The following is a 22419-nucleotide window of genomic DNA, read 5'->3' as shown; positions in this document are numbered from 1 at the left end:
CCATCGGAGGGTGGCGGGTGGGGGGGGGGGTGCCCCTTCCCCATGGCACCTCGAGGCGTGTACCACTTTGGAGACGCGGTGTTAATATTGAGTGGTGGTGATGGTGGTGAGTGACTTGTGCGTCTCACCTTGTATCAACCCCCTTTCTTGGTATGCACTTGATAAATGTTGTCTCTTCCCCCAAGCTTATCCCGATTGTGATATCGGTGTCACGCCATGTGACTCAGGATCCACTGGGATATCTTGCAGAGCGGTGGAGTGTATCGCGTCGTATTGTGCGAGTAAACGGCCCAATGAAAGTGGCTATCACAGGGCTGCCTCTGAAACCTCTGGTTCACACAGGAGGGGGAAGCAGAGCAATACGTGTCAAATGAAGTCATCCTGATATTTTTCATTCTCAGAGCAGGAATTTAGCTAAATTCAGCGTGGAATCAAATTCTGTGATTTATTTTTGTGTGCGGTCATTGGTGACTGGGCCGAGACCAGCTCTCTACACTTTAGAACCCTGTGTAATCACAGTCAGCCGCACCTCCTGTTAGCACAGTTGGCTACATACGTTGCGAAAGAAGTGCAACATACATACGACCCACCCGGCCACGTCTACATTTTTCCCCCAATTTAAAGCATTCCTGCCATACATTATTCTCAAACTACACTTTAGCACAGTTTTTTTCCACCGCATTTGTTTGGGTATTATTACCCATATAGCTGGTTAGTGAATACTTAGTAAGGTTAACACGATCACTGAGGTTTCAGCGTAGGCAGGAGCATTGCGATGATATTTCTATTTATCGTGTTAAATCAATTCTTATGCTCACGGTACGCTCTTGAAGTGCATCGAATCGTGCTCACGTGTTTCCACGTGATCGACTCGCCTGACCCGTGCAGCCACTAGGGGCGCTACAGTCGTGACCCCGGATTGTGACATTTCATTCAGTCGTGATGAGGAGAAAGCAATGCATGTCTCGTGGTCAGCACCATGCCCAGCTGCCTCTGTCTCCGCAGTATTGACGTTTACAGGCACACAGCACCTTGTGGTAATTTAATGTTCCATGAATCGACAGCGGGGCCCAGACCAAGTTCAGATGCCTCCCGCCGCTGATATACATGGCCGGGAATCAAACCTCCGGGAACCTAGGCTGTAGTGCAGTTTTTCTGACCGCTGGTTTTCTCATTGCCCCTCATTTCCGGCAGTAGATGCACCATTGGTCTTTGACTCGTATTTACTCTTAGATGTGTAGAGGCGAAAGGAATACCGGGCAAGCGTGTGTTATTTATTAATTTGTTAGATTGATGAAGTGGAAATTCCACACGCCGACTGTTTACGAACGCTTGCGATCGTTACACGTGCTCGCGCGCAGACGGTGTCGCTCGTCCGCCGCGTTATTGCTGCCGTCCCTCTCATCAGAGGATAGCCTCGGATGACTTTGTGTTAATCACGTGCTGGAGTGTCCTCGTGAAGCAAAATCCATGCGCGGAGACATGTCCGACCGTTAACGAGATGTTGCCTCTCGCTCCGCGAGGAGTGCGACGGAAGGGTGCCCTTCGACGTTTGTGCTCGCGCGCAAAGTGCGTGCGCGGTAAAGTTTCGGCGCTCGCTACTATTTGGCCAGACGGCACCGGCTTCCCCTCGCTGTGTGCGGGTTTGGGTTGTGCGAGTTCGTGGATGTTGCGGCTAACCTATTTCTACCAACAAAGTCGCGATATTTGTGCGGCTTGAATTCACTCGCATGCGGCTATGCGGTCGGACGTGGAACAACATGGTGCGTGTACTGTACTTGCTACCGCGTAAAGTGAGGGAAACCTGAATTCTCTTCGTGTTATTTGTAGCTGGGGTGCTGCCGTGGTGCAGCGACGAATAGCGCACTAGATTTGTGAAACAGGTCGCGGGTTCAGGCTCCCGGTGAGGCACTTGAAACAATGGTGCATATTTCTGAAATCTCCCCACCGCCTCTGGTCACCCAGCAGTAGAAATCGGTGGCACTGCGGTTTGACGATGGGTGTCACCGCAGTTTGTCGATGGGTGTCACCGCAGTTTGTCGATCGGTGGCACCGCGGTTTGTCAATGGGTGGCACCGCAGTTTGTCGATGGGTGGCACTGCGGTTTGACGATCAGTGGGTCGTCGGTGGTGAGGTAAAGTGTGGGCACTCCAATCTTTGTCAAGATGAATGCCCAGCGTGGAAGAGTCGGCCACACGCCCTCTGGAGGGACTCTCTACAGCTCCCTCTAGTGGAGGTTCTTTCTGCCAGCTGCGATGTGAACATGCAGTTGCGGGGGCTGCACCTTTGCCTTTGTACCTTTTTAATATTTCGATTATGTCCAAATGGCATTTGTTAAAACAAAGTGGCCAATATTTTACTAAACTAGTTAAGGGTTTCCTAATACACGTTTGTTTAATTTCAAAGGTTTTAGCAACATGCCTTGCTAACAAGTACAAACTCCAAACACTCAGCATTGAACTCATGGGTCGAGGTGCAATTCTATACGATTGCGATGGTGGAGTTGTGTGTGCCAACATCCGCCTTGGGTAACTGTGTGTGTTTGTGTGGGTATATAAAGCATTTGAACTCTCATATTAATTCGGCATGTGTATTGTTTTAATGTTTAAGATCGTTTGGATTCACAATCATTGTTTTTTTTACAGTCGGAGAATCGCCTATTATAATTGTCTATATTATTGTCGTTTTATATATATAGGTTTTCTTATGGCTGCCAAGATGGACTAATACTTATTTCTGGTTATCGACAGGGAAATATATTACATGAATGTGGTGTATAAGCGGTGAATCAAGGCACACAGTCAATTTATAATTGTATATGTATATACATACAAGGTCTCTCCGAGTTGCCTTCCCATTTAGAGCAGTGTAAAGCTAGATTTGGTTTAAAAAAAAAGATCGCTGAAAACAGAAGGTGGTTTACAATATACAGCTTTCACGCCACTTATGATACATTTCTTCAGCTATTCTATTCACACATACGGAGAAGGGCGGTGGGGGTGAGGTGGTGAGGATTGTGGGAGTGCTAACACAATGAATAGGAGGAAATGAAGAGGAAACATATTTCATCAACCTGGCCCTTTTTTCAGCATTCACAAAGTAGTCTATTTTGCATCAAGCGCGCCGTTTGCTCTGTACGATGCAGATAAGCATTAGCGGTAAGCACGCTTTGTTGAGTTTAATCATGGGAACAGAGCATATCCTTTGACTTCTCCATAGAAGCGCAGGCACGAAGCCCTCCACGTTCCCACCGTTAACAAATCTAATGTCTGAGTGGGCTCCCAGGGTACAGATAAGGCCGTGAATACGTGGGATGCAAGGGCTCGCTTTGTGCAGGGGGGGGGGGTGCTTTTGATCGGCCGATGACGCCCTTGGGGATAATAATTTGTTTGGCTTCACATGCCCACTCCATTGTGTAAATCGTGTATAGGCCATGATCAGATACTAATGACTGTAAATTACCCAGCAAACAAGTGCAACGAAAAGGCCCAGAGGGAGCCCCCTTTCAAATTAAAATGGCAAATTCCAAAACAGAACTTGTCGCATTCAGGCAATGAAAAATGCAATAAACATGTTGGAAGGGAAGAAGCCGGTTTTCATTGTCCCCTTCCTCTTTTCCCATCGGCCCTGCTTTGTGTGCGCGTGCGCACGCACCCCGGGCTCGATCGTTGCCATTATTAAACAAATCATTTGGTGAGGCTACACTGGCAGTGGTGCACGGGACACAAAACAACTTTCTCGACGCAATTGGTCAATAACACTGCTGCCATGGAAGGAATAGTTACGTGTGTGTAATTTTGAGCAATGGCCCTTCTTCATAGCACTATTTAAGAATGCAAAGTCCTTCTTTGAAATTCTACTTACATATCTAATGTGTGTTACTGTATGTAACTCTTCACGCACAATAAACGTGCACCATGAAAAATTTAATGTATTTATAAACAAAGATTTAGTTAAAATTAATCGAAATAAATAATGATTGAAATTGTACCATGTGTGTTGTTGAGTGCATTCTATCGTGTAGAGTATCCAATATATTATGGCCTGCCGTTACACAGCAGTTGATATCATGAGCTCGGCTCTGAGCTGCAATAGAATGCTGTGGTGCTGAAGCGATGAATTTAACCAAACTGCTCCTTTGTGACCGCAAGGATTTGAGCAGCTGGCAGAGACAGAAAACATTGCGTTTGAGCCATTGCGAGTCGTGGCTTTACCGGAGAGGATTAGCCCGATGAATATGTCCAAAAATAGCCATTGCCAAATAGGCAATGCCAAAAATGTCCGGTAATCTTGTGTAATCCACAATGACAAAGTCATTTATGAATTCTAAAAAATATTAAAAATAAAAAAACCCGGTAACAAACGAAGCCAAATAAAGCTGGCAAACAAATATGAATTTGAAAAGAATGAAATGGGCACGTGATGATAATAATAACAATAATCAAATAAAGGATAACCACACTGCACATTCTCTCGCCCGTTTGCCATTAACGCAACCGAAGGGAGGCTATTGCCGAATAAAGAGCTCTGGTTATTCATGTATTTATTTATTTTATTACTCGGCACTGACTCCTTTCAATTAGCGGTGTGATGCTTCCATTCAACGCGGTTCCTTGTCTCGGCGTCACTGCAGTGCACGAGTCGGTTTATGTAAAACAGGTGTGTTGGGCAGATGGCCGCTCTCGCTGCCTCTTGTATTCTTCCTGTGCTTTGTATATTTTTTATGTGGAGGCCTCTGTAGAGAGAAGGCCGTTTTTGTGTTCGGTGGCATACCCTGATTGGGCTGCCAAAAATACAAGTATTTCCAGCAGAGGTTCAGCAGAAAGGAAAAGAAATGCTGCTGATATGCCATCTCTGTAAAATCGCCAAGAGATCGAGGAAAATAAACGCGGATACTTTGACAGGAATTTGTCATTTGCAGCTGCGCGTTATATATTGCTCACGTCTATTTCGCTGATGGTCGTTTATTTCCGCGCTCGCTGTTAATGCTGTGTAGTTGGCCGTTCTGTAAGCCCTTTGTGGCGAATGCTTGTGCCGCTGACCTGCATTGTGCCCTGGTCACTGGGTGGTCTTAGGTTCACTCTTCATGGGCTACTGGGCATTCCCTTGAGTGAGTGACCATCAACGTTAACATCTGAACATGACAAGCAGTTAAGTGAGCCGATAAAGAGCGAGGAAGAAAAAAAACACCTGACATGGTTAAGGCTCTGTTCACTCAATGATTGCAGTAAGATTCATACAGAGACCTTCATGAAAACAATACAACCATGAGGGTCACAAGCTATTTGAAAAGCATTGTATCTCTACTCGGGGCTTCGTTTCTCACTTTCCAGGCTGCTAGAGGCATACAGAGAGCCATACTTGATGTGGTATGCTGGGTGCAGATACATATCGCCAGGGTCGCTCTGTAGACTTGGTGTAGGCACGTGACAAGCAGTAGCCACAGCCATAGAGGTACAACAGGATGTGGTGTTCTGGGCACTGCAACATTGTCAGCGTCGCTGGATACCGTGTGATCCAGATGTCTTGTGACCGCCAACGAATTGATCACTTAACATTTTTTTTCTTCTGCTTATTCATGACCGCACCCCATTGCTTTACAAAAAACATGACGTTTCAAGAAAATTAAACGGGAGTCATAATACATCCGGACCACGCCGTAGAATGGGAGTTGACGGCACGTGACGAGGAGTAACCCCGGCCGCAGCGAGAGAGGGTGCGGTGGATGTGGTGTGCCGGGTGTAGAAATATTCTAGCACGGGTCAAAGCGACCCTGCGCTCAAATATCAAAATGAGGCCCTGCCTGCCACTGCTCAGAGGGACGCGTAAACATGGCTCTCGGTCGGCAGCGTCCGCCTCTGTGGCGGCAACCACGTGCTTGCACCTGCTGGAACCAAGTGGGGGGGGGGGGGGGGGCTTTTACCACTGCTGTCCCTATCTGCCTCGTGTTCTGTTTGCACAATTGCCAAAGGTTTCTCTGTTTAAACAAAACGTAACCAGGGACTGTTTACCCACTTTAAAGAATCTTTTTTTTTTATAAAGCTTAGATTTATCGCCACTGTGCTCGGGGCCTCAGCTGTTCCCTGCCAGGGCTCGCTGCCACCGCCAGCGAGCTCGGTTTCCCTTCGGCAAACGGGGTGGAACGGTTGCGCAGCAGGGTCGTGAGCACACCACGCCACGAACCCGGGGACATCCCGAGTTAGATTCCCGGCACAGGGGCTAACGTTGGTGGCGAGCGATATCTGAAAAGGGGTCCCGGTCCCACCCCCGCCCTTCACCGACCCGCACTTGTGTAATACGTTTACGTAACGGGGAATTTATTATTTGACATTTATCTATGTTTGTGCAATGTTCTAGATTTCTCATGTGATAGGGTTGTGTTTGCCCTGATTTCTTTTCGCTTCAACGCTGTACTTTATTTGTTTTCTCTTTGTCACACTCATCCCGGTCTCTGCGAGTTCTCATCAGCTTACACAAATTAACTCTCCTCGACTTACTGGCCACGCAACTTCCCTGATTGGCATGGCAAAGGGAAGGCTTCGTCCAGCAGTGGATTAACCCAAGGGCTGTAAATTATCAGTACCTTGTACGGAATTTTCAAAACCCTCAATTTCACACGGTGGACTTGTACACTTGATGCGCATGTGTAGCTTCCTTGCATTATCTATTGCCGTAAACGCAGTGTGTCGACAACGAGGATATACATTCGCGAGGCCTCGTTTGATTGAGGGCTGTTTTCTTAACAAATGAGACAAGTCGCCCTCTTTTGCCCACCCTTTCTTTCCCTGCGATTTCAAATGCTGCCCTCAAAATGCGTACGAAAACCAAAAACAATGGTTAGGTTATGAGTAGCTGCACAAGTATGCTGACGACGGAGACGGCTCGAGATGAATCGCGGGGGCCACTGCCGTGACATAAACGCGGGCGGGTAAATAACAATAGTCGTCAAGAGAGAGCCCGGAGCACCGGGTGCTATTTGCAGAGCAGCTGTCGCAATTATTCGCTTCCCCCAAGAATACGTGCGCACGTATTCAAATGCGCGATGTCTCAAGCACGGCCCCCATACGAAGCGATTTGACTTGGGCCAAGGCAGGACAAATCTGGCCAAAAACCCACCCCCCCCCTCGCGGACCCCCCACAACTACCCTCTCCCCCCCTTTTGTCTCTCTTTTCATCGGCTCTCCTACGTGTTTTGCGTTGCGGTTCTGTTTTCAAAAGAACAACAGCACGGCATAGGTGTGTGCCTCGCACGTAGCAATCACCAATGGCCCATTGTCGTTATCATGGAATGTGCTCATTCCATGCAGGAAGTTACATCGGAGCGTCGCGGGAAGTGCTGTAACATCTGTTTCTTTCTTCATGCCTCTGCACATTGAGTCTCGTTTTGTTCTGGCGGCGATCGGAGTGGGTTGCCGCTTTAGATTGGGCGGCAACTCATGTGTCCGCCGTTCGGTTCAACCAGATTGTGAAAAGCAGCTCACCAATTGGTCCCAAAAGCGAATGTTCTCCATCAATGCGTATCACATGCTATGGCACACGCGGATCACAAGCGTGGATGTTGACCTAGAAAAACGGAGCCAAAGCTGAACGAATGCATTAAAAGCCATCGAGTGGAGACAATATGTGACTTGGGTGACACCGTTGGCCGTTAAAAAGCTAACGGGCTTGGGCAGGATGTGTCACTTGAAGCGCCAATGGCTGTTGGTCGAGACTAACGATGGAGTGGCAGCCAAAGGAGGAGCGATTGAATCATCTTTTAATAATTGAATGTTCTCGCGCACAGGGGTTGGATGAATCGCGAAACCGCGAGAGTTGTCGACGGCTTGGGTGGGTGGGATCACGGCCGACGGATGATGGGTGGCGACGACGATGGTTTCGTCGCTGTCAATTTTTTTTTTGTGGACCAGACTCGACGTGCCTTCTCTTTGGCCCCTCCCGCAGGACGTGCTGAGCGTGGTGATGAGGAACTGCTCGCCGCACTTCTTCTCCCTGGGGCTGCCGGGCTCCTCCATGCTGCTGTGGGACTTTTTGCTCGCTGCCAGCCGCATCGCGACCTCCCAGTCCTCCCAGGTAAACGGCTCCCTCTCTCTCATCGGCTGGATTTCAGCGCTGCTTTTTGGTGTGTTCCGTTTGTTGACCTTCCCCCACACCTCCGATGAGCACGTTCGGTGCCAAAGACTGAGATACGGTGTGAAAGACTGAAATACGGTGTAAAAAAAAAACACTCTACACGATAGAATGCACTCAACAACACCCATGGTAATTTTATTATAATTATTTCAATTAATTTGCACGCATACATCACAAATCTACTAAGGTGGCTAGGCTACAGGACGTTGCAAACAAAGACTAACACAAAGATCTCCCCTGTAGCTCCTTGACAGACTGTTGGGGCAAGTGCTGTTAGTGAACACCTATGAAGGCCGGCACGGCACAGGATATTGCACCACCCCAACCACACACGAGCCGTATGAGAAACTTGCGATCCCAGAACCCCAACGAACACTCGAGTGTCAAAAAAATGAAAAAATGTTCGTCTGAATGACACATGTCCTGCTGATGGCAGGAATAATTGTATTCTTCCCGGCATTACCCTCACCTGCACTGCAGCACTCCCTATTGTTATTGAAGTGGCAGCGTTTTGCTGTGAGACACCAATTGCTCATCTGGTAGTAGAGTGTAGCCTGCCTTCCATTATGCCACTAGTTTGCCACGACATAGCGGTGATGATGATGATGATGATTTTGTATGGCCAATGAAGAGCAACTCTTAAGAGGCTCGGTTCGACCGAATGCGAGTCATCAACCTCGAGTACGTAGTGAAGGCACACATACCATGGTGTGGATCGGTGAGAAGTGCGCTGCACTGTGTGAACCCAGTGACGTGAGTGTGATTCCAGGCCACGGCTATCATCAATGGCAAAGCGATATCTGAACACATCTTACATCTCGCATAGGTCAACTCAGCATGACATTAGTAACTGGTACATTGTGTAGGGTTGGGATTACTTATATTTTTTATAAGCAATCAATTAATATTCATTCTTAAGCTCGGGCAACGTGCATCGAAACACGTGTGGTGTAATTATTTATATTTTTTTATTCAGATGTCGGTTGTCATGGATTCTCGTGATCCCTGCAAGCTACTAGAGGCGCTACCATTCACGACAGCATTAAAAAATATATATATTTTTTAAGTCGGTTGGTGACCTTGAATCGTGACAATTCATCAAAACGCTGGTGGGGGGAGGGGGGCGGAGGGGGGGGTAAGGCTCGGGGAGGTTGGGAGTGGCGGATCATTCCAACACTTAATTTTTTATTCGCACTACAACACAACGGATTAAAACGAAGGAACGTGTATTTCCCCGCCGTGTTTTCGTTTGTCAAGGCCCCCAGGGCAGAGACGCAAAGCCTGCTCGGCTCTCTGGTGTGCTTCCCCAACCTGTATGGGGAGATGCCAGCACTCCACCCAACCCTCCATGACATCACCCCGACCGACTGCGAGGGCCTCAAGGTATATATATTCACACTCTCGGTTTCGTTCGCAGCTCCGTGTCTTTTATTTTATTTTCGTTCGTTGGGACGTGTGGGCGTCACCGATGGACCAACATTTATTGCCCTTGCCGAGCTGCCCTGAGCAGGTGCTGGCCAGTAGGCTGGGGCTCTTCTCCATGAATTGCTGCAGTCCTCGTGGTGATCGTGTTCCCTCCCCCCCACCCCCATCACGACGCTCTTCGCTGGAGAGTTCCACGATGTTGTCCCGGCGACGATGAGTGACCGCTGCCGATGCGTGTGTCCCACAAGTCAGGGCTGTGTGTGGCTGTCGAAGGGGGAATTTTAAAGGCGGACACAAAACACCCTCTCTTGCTGCACGTAGCGTCAACCGCCGCGGCGTTCGCAGATTCCGCTGAATGCAATAACACCGGGTATTGAGGTTAACAGTAATTATTGGCGGTTGGGAGATTAATTTAATTGTCCATTAAAGTCCGAGCTGAAAATATCACCCTGTCTTTCGGCTGAAATGTTTATTCTTTTAATGGTGACGGCGAGAGAATATCTGCGTGCCGTGCAATGATATTAAATGACAATTGTTCTGTACGTAAAACAAAAAAATGTATTAAGAAACTTTAGTTCCACACTTAGTAATGTCTCCTCCCATCGTGTACTGGATGGCATTTTAGAAAAGTTTTGTGGAATCTATGAAAAAGTTTTTTTGTTGTTGCTGCTCCATCACTTCTTTTTGAAATGTTAAGAATGCTGCTGGTTTCTTCTTCCATTAGGAACAGCTCGTGAAGCTCATCCTTAATGGAGCAAAAGAGGAACCATCAGAAACGGCCAGGCAAGTGCTCATCGAGTAGCTTGTTAACGCAGGTGCCCTATCAACAACCGGCATCCTTCCACGCACAGTCGGCAGTATCGATTTGAAAAAAACAAGATATTCTCAAAATGCCTTCTGATGTCAGTGAAGTGCCCATGCAGATCAATTTCAGTTAATGGATTATTCTATTCATGTGAGTAGTGGTGGTGGGTGATTCCTTTTTTTGGTGTGTGAAGTAAACGAAGTTTTACTTATAAAAATAAGCAAATTGTCTTATTCGTTGAATGTAATAGCTTCAGGGGTCCATTTGGCTTAAGCTTCAAACTACTTCCACGTTGTGATTTTATGCTGCGATCTATTTGAAGTACGTTTCCTGCCGTCGCTCATACTCGCTCCGCAGATGCATCGCGCTGTGCAGTTTGGGAATCTGGATATGCGAGGAGCTGGTGCATTGTACACGGCATCCACTGGTGACAGACGCCATCCATGTCATCTGTGCTACTCTGAAGGTATATAGATCGTGTTGTTGTTCGATTGGCATCGAATAATTGAAATTAGTTTTGGCAACAAACAGAACGATCATTTATGCACGTGTACAGTGCTTTGTCAATCCACTGCTGGATGAAGGCCTCGCATTGCCACTGCAGATTGTGGGCAGGGAGAGTGGTTTATTCGACCATACTTCACCACGCTGGTCAGGCTGGGAGCAATCATGTGAGGGAATAGAAGAATTGTACAACAATGTATTTATCAGCACCGCCCTCTGCTGTGCTCCGCGTAGCTCCGCTACTTAAAATTGGAGTGTATTTACATTAAATAATGTCGTTTTTCTGGAACTTAGTGTTCATACGTAAAAAAAATATTGCGCAAAGGTACGTACTTATTCAATCAGTTGATTGTGAGCAGATTTGCAATTGGGTAAGCAGTAGATTGTGGGCCGTGTGCTTAAGCTGCGGCTGGTCCCTTTTGTACTTGACATGGGCTTCCTCTCAGCTTCCAACTGAACCTAAAATTGAGTGGCTGCTTCAGTACATCAACAGGTAGTCGCACGTAATGCTGGCTAACGTCCTGTGCTGTGGTCCATCTTCAAGAAGCAGCTGGCTTGCAGTAACACTTTGATTGAGCTGGTAATTGAAAGGATGCCCTTGTAACGATTTGATAACACACATATATAGATAACAAATTTGGTAAACAAAATATGTAATATATCAGTCTCTCTACACAAAAAACATTACGGTATTGCTCACACAGCCCTTTTATGTGCAGAAAGAGATACATAGAGGAGACGTATTGTCTGCTTATCTTGTTATTTATATTCTCACATCACTCTTTATAATTTTGTGTTACATAGATAACCCATTTTGGCTTCATTGGAACTCTTTGCAATCCACTTTTGAAAGTGTTTTAATATATCATAACCCCACAGATGGACACACAAGGAATTTAATCATTTACATTTTCATCTGCTTAATCGGCCTGCTCTCAATAAAAGCCTACTTCCTAGAGATTTTGTTTGCTAATTGGGTATTTTTCAGGACACACCACCATTGAGCGTCTGACGATTCACTCCCTCCTCGTGAAACTATGAATTGAGACAATTCCAGGTCAAGACTGGATTTAAAAATAAATATTATGTATTGTTTACGGTTTATTTCGGCCCAATTATACAATTTGTGTCCATTCCTTTCGCGTAATTGTAAGGTTAGATTACACTTTACATACCGTATTCATAAATAAGGAATAATTGGTTCTTGCACGCATAATTCGATAGGCGTGCCCTGAGAGAAATATTTTAGTGGGATCGTTGAATGGTTTACAGGCTGATGAACAATGCAATCTCTAGAGGCAGTCGCATGAGCTAGTAGTTGCAGGCTTGTACCTTTACCTACCACCCAGTAATATACTGCAAAAGTAATATACTTTTTAAAGCAGTGTTGTTGACAAATGTGTCCAAGTCTTTGTTCTTGTTGCCTGCTAATGGGATGCTTGTGCGTGTCTGTATCGTCGCTTTTTTTAGTTTTCTCACAGGTCCGTGGCTCAGGTTAGCTGCGACATGCTGACCGTGCTTGCAATGTACGCCGACGATTTGCAACAACACAGCGAAGAGCTGCCCTCTGTCATCGTGCAGGTTGGAGTCTCAAGTCGTCTATTTGCAGTGTATATTCTAAACAAAAACTGTTTGTCATTTAATTAGCTAATGCCCACTGAGCTATATAGCTCTTTTTCAGAAGCTTGCTGGCCACAAATGAAAGCTCAACGGATTTGGATTATCGCGTGGAAATTTGTAGTAGCCAAATACTGTAAACTCGTGTTGCTGAATGTGTGGAGAGAAAAACTGTACACCAGGCGAGGTAGTTCACATCTCGCCACAGTGGCGCCCATATTCAGAGGCGGAGTGAGCCATCTCAGTCATCCGAAACATTACAGAATCGATGATTTCATGGCTACATTGCTATGGCGACTGTGGACGCTTCTCTTTGCTGCTTTTGGTGATGTGAACAGAATATGATGTATATACACGCTTTTCGACGCACGTGCCGTGAGTTTACATCATCAATAAAATATATGGGGTGTTATTTGGAAGGTGGTTATGGTTTTGGTAAAATACAGAATAAGTCGATTGTTTTGCGCTTACATCAAACTGAATGCACCATCGCCACCTGAGCAGAGTGGATGATTGCTCGTGACACCGTGGTATTCCATGAGCATTTGTCTCCTCTCAAGAAAATTGGACAAATTATATCTCTATGAATTACAGTCCTAATTGGTTGATATGCTATGCCCAAGTGAAAAAGCCACTTTATCATTATACTAATGATTACTCACATCGTTAAAGTGTCGCAAATGTACATCCGAAATCGTGGCATTGCCCATTACGCGCAGACAATGGTCTTTGTGTGGTGATAAATTGACAGCAACATTTAAATTAAATTTGGACGTGAGTGCTCAGGGCAATGTTTTAAAATCGTTATCCTAATTGTGCAGTCAATTGCAAATTGGAGGGGCATTAAAATTTTCCAGCATTTAAAATAAAAATGTCACGATGCCCTTGCTTCCACTGCTGTGCGCACGGTGGTGGGCTGGAGTAAACATGTCCTCCTGTGTCTCTGTTGTGCGTTTGCAGGCTCTGGTTTCCACGATCACGCAGCTGTTGCCCATCACTGAAACTTCGAGCCAAGAGGAGGAAAAAAAGGTAACTCGGAATACAAATTTCACTTCCTTATAAAAAAAAATGCAATCAATTTCCACGACGCTTTCACAAGAGGCAGAGTGTTTCATTTACAACCGAGTATGTCTGTCTGTGTGTGTGGTCGACTCAGACCCAAATGAGTACCTGGTACGGTGTGTAAACATCGTCACTGGGGAGACAAAGGCAGCGGGGCGTGGTGCTGGCAAACCCACCCCTCCCTTTGCATGCCCCAACAGTCTGTTAAGGCTATACGGGGGATCTTTGTCTTTGTGTGCATCTCTGAGACATTGGCTTTCTCATTATGAATATTCTATGCGTCTGTTTGAGTGCATAGCCCAGACAGAAAGAAGAACATTCTACCAAAATCATGTCCAGCAATTCCATTGTGATGACTTCAATTCCGTTGGTGATAATGTTAAGGTGTCTTGATGCATAGTGTTAAGGGATTTTCATTCCCATTAGTGACACCATTTCATAGGTTCACAAGGACATGCATATTTGGTTTATTGATTTTCCAGAATGACCCTGAAACAGCTGAGCCCCATCCCCTCCTCTGCAGCTATTGTTGGAATCCTAATTGCTTTGGAGATTCTTGCAATAGCTTAGCTTAACTATCCAGCTAAAAAGCAAGTTCACACGACTGGTAACTTGGCTTGACTCGACATGTTGCAGTGGTTATCTGGCGCTTTCCACGTTCACTTTAGCCAAAGGAAGGTGTGAGAGGGAGAGTCAATGAGAGGGTAAATTAATTGTTCTGTGCTTGTGTCATTGTGCTGTTGCAGGCATCTCTTATTGAGACATCTGTTTATGTAATTCCACCAGGGATCGATTTACAGCTGCAGAAACTTGATTTACTACACATCTGCCGACAAAGACTCCCAAACACATTTGAACAGATTTGGTCTGGTCTCCGATGTGACTTGCCGTGGAGCTTTTAATATTCTCAAATGTTTTTTGTGGATTTTTTTTTTGCCATTGAACCCTGCTAAATTTGGCTGAAAAGAAAGGAAAAACGCACCGGAAAATTACGTTTCTGCTGTTTCGACTGTCTGCGGTAAAAATAGGGTCCGATTTACGACGGGCTTTCCCGGAACGCATTGTAACGTCGTAAAAGCGGAGACCGCCCGGAACCCCGTATATGATAAGCACGACTCGGGATAATAATGCTGCTGCTGCCGTGGTGCAGAGGTCGGCACCCACTGGATCTAAAATCCAAGGGTCACCGGCTCACTTCAGTCTCCCGGCGCGGCAGTTGAAAACAACGGCGCGAGTTTCTTAAATCTCCACCGCCGCCCGTGTCCACCCAGCGGTGTCGATGGCTACACCCCACAGTTGGCCGATCCGCAGGTCCCGTGTGGTGGGGTACAGCGTGGGCACTCCCACGTCGTCTTGCACGACGTGTACGAGCCAGCGTGGAAGACCAGGCCAAAGATACCTGCTGGAGGGGCTGTTCTTCCTCCAGCAGTGGTGTGAGCGATTGTAATTGCAGAGCTTCGCCCTCTCCTCTTGTCTACGAGGAGCCACATTGGGTGAAAATCTTAGCAGATAAATTAAATGCTGTTGTTTTCCTTGCTCTGACACCGGTAATGTGATGTTAACACTTGTGAAATTGTCCGAGGTTTCTCTGAGAAATTTACGATCTCGCCCTTATTTCAGTGGTGAGGTGTTTTGTCGCTACCATTTTTGGCTTTGGCCTGCTCGCCGCTGGGAGTTTTTAAATCAGTGGAGTCGAAGAGCGATTCTTGTTTAGCCTCGATGTCACTCATTGGTGAAAAAAAAGGCAGCGATTGCACGGCTGCGCACCTCCTTACCTTTTTTTTACCGTGCAACCAATTAACGCACCCTCTGCCATTTTTTGTCCATTGCCTTGCTCCTCTTTTTTTTTGTTTGGCATGAGCCGACCTTCCAGCGCATGGTGTCTCTGCTGCTGTGCTTGCTGGACTGGTGCATGGTGCTGACGTTGCCAGCTCTGCTGCAGCCGCCGGCTGCGTGCGGAAGAGACCCCGGCGAGAAGCGGCCCTCGCTGCTCAGCTCCGTGTTCAAGGTGCGTCGGAGGCCACCTTCACAAAGGCCGTGCCGCTCACGATGGCGTTAGGCTTGAGCAAGTCAGGCACATGCTTTGGGCCCCAAGTATCTCAAGGGGCCCTTCCCAGATTCATGAAAAAATAGATATACCCTAAATAATATCTCGGACTCAGATTCTTACATATGTAATGTAGCTCTCAGAGACACCGTCTTATTCTTTGATATATTTTATATTAAGAATGAAGTCCGCTGACAACTTAACGAGTAACCGCGAGTGACTATATACACTTGGGTAATTTAGATAACTCTAGTCTGAGACAACGTAACTCCAGCCCTTCAAGACTACACGGTGATGATGAAGACGACCCGTTCCAAGGCGGCGACTGCGATTCCCGACAACAACAGCCGCGAGTTCCGGTCCGCGCCAGCTCTTATCTCTTTCACGACCCGCCCACGGCCCTATTCCCGAACTCTCGCTCACCGCACCTGGGCCTGTCTCTCTCTCTGCCCTTATTACAATTGACGACCGTCGGGTCCCGTGCTTCCCCTCACGCGACCCTGTACAACGCTTGTCCCATCAAATCATTATTAGCAACCATTTAGGTCCCACATTATCCTAACATGACCCTGTCTGTTCCGTTACGTTACGTTAGTTAGTAACCATGGTCCCGGGGAGCCGTACTGTCCCTCTATCACCCCATACTGTCTTTACACGTTTAAACAATAATCCATTGTAATAAAAACGTGGTGAAGGTACAGTCCTGCAATTGCTGGCTAATTCGACTGCTGGACAAAGGGGCATCACCGAGAGAGTGAGCTTTAGAGAGCTCCTCCGGGAGGGTATTTCGGCCCACTTTTGGAAGCTGGGCAGGCGTTTCGTAATTGGTGTGAGAACCCACACTTTACTCCACCACACGCCACCTGCCGATCGAGTAGTGTGAAAATAATATTAAAAGAACTTTAAAATATCGAATGAGTCTGTTGGTATAGTTATTTCGCGCAGCACGTAGATTGACTATCATATAACGTCTGGAATTGGGTGAGGCACCCAAAGATTTGTTTCTGTTTAGGGCCCCGAAATGGGCTAACTCAAGAGACACTGCCTTCTGGTGCCAATGTTCAACGTGCTTGGCTAAAAAGGGCTACGAATTAATCATACCAAAACAATTACAGCTATTATGTTTATAATATATCCTTTTTGATTTGGGTCGCTTATCCGCGCACGTGGTTTTTATGCCATTTCATAGAATAAATACGCAATTTTTAGATCAAATTATGGGATTGTATAGCTGTGTGGGAGTATCCGGAGATTATTTTGTGTAATGGGAAGATGATTTTGCCGATTACACACCTGACCTTTACTGCGGTCTTCGCTTATTTTCTCCTCACAAAAGCCATCAACGATAATTCGACCGCGTGGCATTCGTCGGCAAATGATTGAAGAAAGGGAAGGAGGTGCTGGATGTGTTTTGGCCGTCTTCTTTTGAGAAGGGAACCAGGGGTGCACGCATAATAAGGATTTCAGATTATGTCCATCGCGTGCGGCTTCCCGTTCGTCCCGGGAGCTCAACCTCGAAAAAGTATTCCTGTTGCTCCCGCGCCAGAGGTCGTAAACGGATTTTGATTCCTTACCCGTACCCGGCCGCACCAGGGTTGCAAATGGGTACCCGTACCCGTACCCAGCCGGGTACAGGTACTCGTTCCCTTCCCGTACCCGTACCCTACCCGAAATGAGGGACAAACGGTTACTCACCAGTGACTCACGGCCTACCCGTACCCGTACCCGGCCGCACCAGGGTCGCAAACGGGTACCCGTACCCGTACCTGGCCGGGTACGGGTGGCCGGGTATCGGGTAGGGTACGGGTATCGGGTACCTGATTGCGACCTCTGTCCCGCGCGTGACGACGGGAGTCGTCGCGCCGCTCTCCGCGTGGGTGTTGGCGGTCGCGTCGCACGGCAGCTCTGAGTGTGCGACGTTTCTCCTCCACGTCGTCACAGTAGCTTCTTCCGGAACGTCGGGCGGCATCGTGCCGAGACAAGGCGCGGTTTCCGAACCGGGCAACTGCTCGGGGAGTTCGTTGCAACTGCTCGGGGAGCTCGTTGCAACTGGCTGGTTTTTTTCGCCAGAGCAGTGTCCTTCTGAATAGTTGCGGTCAATTCCACTCGGGGGAAACTCGCAGCAGGACTCGAAATGGGCTTTGCAGGTGCACTTGAGTAAAATGTGAAGCGTCTGTTGCCATGGAGATGCTTGTGCTGGTTTTGTTTACCAGTTGCTATAGCTGTGTTTGCTCTGCAAACTGGCATTTAAGTAATATTTTACATAAACGAGGACCAAGTGGTAAATGCTGCAATGTTGAGAATGAACAAAAAAGCTTCCACTGATAGAGCTTGTAAAAAATAAAAAATCAGATATGGAGATTCGTTTTTCTGTTCCCCCGTTATTCACGATAGGCGAAAAAAAAAAAACAGTCGGAGCTAATTGATTAATTCGTCAACTGTCAGTCTTCGCCCACTAATAAGGTAGGTGCATCTTTAAACCTGGGAGGTGTGCCATCTCTAATGTCCTTGTCTGTCTGCTCTTGTTTCTATAGAGAAAGTTTTTTGTTTGTTTTACCACTGCTGCTTAGTGATGCCGCCATGCCAATGATTATAATTAACATTCAGCATAATTGAGATGCTCCCTTCAGTGTGCGCCACGAAGAAGAAAAGCCATTCAGATCGGCTTCGTTTCATGATTCTGCTCGTCTCCTGCGCTTTGGTCCGGGGAATGAAATGGAATATTTCAACTCTCATTGCGTGCTCTGCGTTCAGCGGCCCAGACAAAAGTAGGCTGGTGAGATGTTAACTACCTCGCCTCGTGTGCAGGAGGTAGTGGATTCGATCCCGACCCTTGGCGCCTGCTGTATATTTGGAGTTTTCATATTCTGTCTTCCCGTGGTGGTGTGGATTTTTCTTCGGGTGCTCTGGTTTTTCCCTCCACATTTAGAAACATGCGCTTAGAGTATTTGTGTGTTATTAATGTCAACATAAGCCACTTCGTTGAGCTATCATTTGTGGCTAGGTCACTTCGGAAAAAGAGCTGTATAGCTCAGTGGGCCTAACCTGGTAAAAGAAATCATTAAAAATAAAGAATAGGCAATTTGGCATTTTTTGCACGATAAATAATTGAGCATAATTTAAAGTCTTTTGTCAGTTCTCCGTGCGGGATAAAGGCTTTCCTCCAATGTACCAGTCATGGGTGGGGGGGGTGGGGGTTGGTTTGTTCAACCATATCTCACCGTGCTAGTTCATGTGGATTGAAGAAGGTGGAAGTTGGGGATGGGCAGCCAGGACTGGTTCGGCTATTAATTTCCACTGATGGTAGCTGTGGGCTGGGAAACGAACTGTTACGACACTACCTCGGTGTTCAAACTACGGAACTTGTGACGGCGCAAACACACCGGAGCCAATGGGCACCGGTAGAGATGGAGCGATCTGAGATGGATGGATGGGTGTTTGCATCACAGGACCGTGAGAGATGGCGATGGCTCGCGGCAGTCTTCATCCAGCAGTCGATAGACGATGGCAGATGATGGTTTAATGTGACATTCTGTGCAAATAAATAAGGGCATCAGTTATCGTTAACGATACGCTATTTAAAAAAAGGTTTTAATGCAACATAACTCCTTAAATAGGATGTCCACTGAGGCAGTGGAGGCCCTCATCCAGCAGTGCATTGATAAACGGGCGATGCGCGTGCATAGCGGCACGTGGTGCTGGCCACCCGCCCTCTTGTGTGTCCTGCCAGCCTTCGTAGGTGCTCACCAATAGCACTTGCCCCCAAAAGTCTGTTGAGGCTACACGAAGGATCCTTTGTTTGTGTCCGCGCGTGCTGACGTGCCGCTTTCTCCCACAGGTGCTGCACGGCTGCGTTCACGGATCGGCGGCGTTCGCGCAGCCCGGCTACGCTCCCCTGGGACCGGCAGAGGCGCCGGCCTCGGCAGGGCATGACGCTCAGGCCTCGCCGGAAGACCGCAAGGATCGCTCCGAGGGTCTGGCCGAGCAGTCTGCGTCCGTTGCCTGCGCCCCAGGTAATGATGCCGGGTGATCGTGGTAGAAGCGCGAAGGCGTTCTGCCTCCGTTGGCTGAATCGCCGACAGGGGTAGGACGTCGTTAGACTTCGGAGGGCAGCTGAGCAGGCTTGAGCCTGGATTGGCTTTGATGTATGTACGTTGAACCTCTGTAGCACCGTACGTAGCCAAACGTGGGGGAAAGGACAACAAACTAATCACAAAAAGCTGTTTTAAAGAAATGAGTTTTCAATCTAGATTTAAAAATGCATTGCTCCCAGTGGCTTCTTAATATCGGAAGGAAGAGCTTTCCAGACGGCCGCAGAAGCTCATCTGAAAGCGGCGCGCGATGCGGTGGATGGGCGAGCATCAGGCGCGGCAGGTTGTCACAGACTGCTGCTGGGCTACATGGTGAACGGCAGACGGGCGGTACAGCAACACCCATTGTTGTGCCGTACTTCCCCACCTTCACCAACTTGCGCTTGGTGTATGGTCAAATTATCTCCCGCAAAGCTTGGGAAGGTCCCCATCCAGCAGTGGATTGACCAAGGGCACCAAATGTAACATGTGTTAATGCCAATTTCTTCCTGGAAGTCTTCCTATGCTAATATCATTATCTATTTCTCTTTGGTTATAACACGTTACTCAATCATTTTTGAACACATAGCGTCCAAGAATGCATAAAACTATAACAAAAAAATGTATATTGCTCATAATCCCTCCGTTAAACGTACCAACCCACAACGACTCGTGTACCAAGTTCTGGTTAAATAACTCTCATGACTAAACATCGCCTACATCCAGCGGTGGATTTAGGAAGTAATATTATGCTCAGCGTATTTTTCTTAAGGTTGAAGGATTCTGTACAAATGTGTGTGAAGTTGATTGAGCCAATATAAGGCAACTTGACTTGAGCCATGTTGTTTCACAATTCAGCAAGGATTACAAACGTGTAACACTCTTCAGTTTGTGAGTAGATTAAGGAGAGTGCCACTCTCTCCATAGTCACAATATCGGTGATATGGCCCAGTGGTAGCGTGCATTCATCACTTGTTGTAGACGTCCGTGGTTCGAGTCCAGCAGGCCATCCTGGCAAATGCTCCGGGGGTATTCATTATGCCGTCTGCTTCACGGTGGACGTTAACGATCCTGTGAGGTCGTTCAACATGAACACACCTTTGCGTGCCCCGGATCAGAATCCAGATTTAAATTTGAAACAAAATGAGTCAATTGGGATGACAGGTTGCATCGTCGCTCCATACCGGAAGACTATGTTCGTCCCGTACATGGCACATGGCGCCATTGTAATAGCCCTGGACTGCGAGAATTTTGTGCGAATACCAATTGTAATACATTATTTTTGTTATAATTCACTGAAAGTGATTGTTCTTATGAAGCAACAAAAAACCTCAAATGTTTTTGTGGTGATTTCTTTATTACCATCGTCATTATAACCTTGCAACTCAGATTTATTTTATGGAACTACATTGTAAGCAAGCAATACCTTCTTTGTTAACATTTCACACTCGGCGGTCTGCTTACATGTTGTATTATGTTCTGTAAATATCAGTGTTTTGTTTAGAATTAAATTACACGTGTTGCAACGTGTACGGCAATGCATTAATTAATTTGTAGGAGGATTTAGCTAATCTCTTATGTCATGGTTCTACATCCACCTAGTAGTCCCCAATTTCATTTTCAGGATTTTGATCTCAGTTTGTTCATCTTCAGTAACACCTCGTTATTTCGGTATTTGATCATTCATAATTGGGGATAATTCAGCACGGCTGTGCTTTCGGTACTTATACAGTATTAGTCATTCGCCATAAGCCGAATTGCCGTACCGAATGGTCCATTTTCGGCATGCACGTGGAGCGATGCCACGCGCCACAACCAAATCAAAGACTCGGTCTCGAGGCGGGCCACGTGGTGAGCGCGAGTTCAGACACGTTGCTTTGGACTTTACCTCGTTTATGCGCTCTGTGCCAGCAGACCCTCTCAGACATGTCATCTATAACCCACATCAAGAAGTGGTTGAAAGGGACTGAAGTATAAATCCATTAGTCTGCGAGACAAATACAAAATTTTTGATAGAATTGATGTAGGGTGTGTGTCAATGCGTATGGTGTGGGAAGAGTTTGGAATTTTTTTTTTTTCAGAAAAACATGATTGGGGCAGGAAGCACTGGGGAATACCATTGTACATAATTATGAATATTGGATAATTCGGAAAAGTCAGAGCCCCGAATGTGTGGAATTAACAAGGGTTTTACTGTATTGTGGAAACAATGTTGCTTTAACAACAACAACAAAAACACCTCTGGTTCATATGTAATGTTATGATCATGTGAAGAATTTACCGGTTGCAGAGGTCCGCGGTTCGATCCAGGCAGGCCGCCCCGGTCAATACTGCTAGCGTGTTAACGCCTACAACGTTTGTCGTCTGCTTCACAGTGGACGTCAAAGATCCCGTAACATTTGAAGAAGTCGACCTTTGTGTGCCGCCGGCGCCAAGGTCTAAATGTGGGAAATAACTAGCAAATTAATCAATTGGGATTACACGCAGCAACATCGCCCCCTGCTGTGAAATGACTGCAGAGCGTCAGTGTAAAAATAGCGCCTTCCTTTATGAAACAATAATAATTTTATGGTATCACAATAAGCACATTTACATAACAAACGGTTGCTGAAGTGGAGATGCAATCCTTTGGCTGGGCATCTAAACATCCGAATCAGAATCTGTATTTATCCTGGAGAAATCCGATGAGCTATAGAGCTCAGCGGGGGCTGGGTCAGCGAGTTACGTCAATTTGACACGTAGTTTGATGGCATTTACAA

The 22419-nt window shown here is 46.8% G+C and overlaps 1 protein-coding gene across 10 annotated transcripts in view; it reads left to right on the top strand.

The window, feature by feature from the left end:
* Positions 1-22419, top strand: part of LOC133347308 (ral GTPase-activating protein subunit alpha-1-like) — a 136278-nt gene that overhangs the window by 67085 nt on the left and 46774 nt on the right. For 7 of the 10 annotated variants that reach the window (XM_061559458.1, XM_061559459.1, XM_061559463.1 and 4 more), the window contains 8 exons: positions 7942-8070; positions 9388-9513; positions 10280-10338; positions 10718-10826; positions 12335-12445; positions 13442-13510; positions 15405-15551; positions 19429-19603. In XM_061559458.1, coding sequence (XP_061415442.1) covers positions 7942-8070; positions 9388-9513; positions 10280-10338; positions 10718-10826; positions 12335-12445; positions 13442-13510; positions 15405-15551; positions 19429-19603 — 925 coding nt within the window. The remainder of the gene's footprint in view (positions 1-7941; positions 8071-9387; positions 9514-10279; positions 10339-10717; positions 10827-12334; positions 12446-13441; positions 13511-15404; positions 15552-19428; positions 19604-22419) is intronic. The other 3 variants (XM_061559467.1, XM_061559466.1, XM_061559461.1) reach the window with 1 other exon arrangement.

Source organism: Lethenteron reissneri, chromosome 25 (assembly GCF_015708825.2).
Source record: "Lethenteron reissneri isolate LAM-NWPU_2019-01 chromosome 25, ASM1570882v1, whole genome shotgun sequence".
NCBI classification, from domain to species: domain Eukaryota; kingdom Metazoa; phylum Chordata; class Hyperoartia; order Petromyzontiformes; family Petromyzontidae; genus Lethenteron; species Lethenteron reissneri.
The sequence above is the reverse complement of the archived record's forward strand: the minus strand, read 5'-3'. Positions and strand labels throughout refer to the sequence as shown.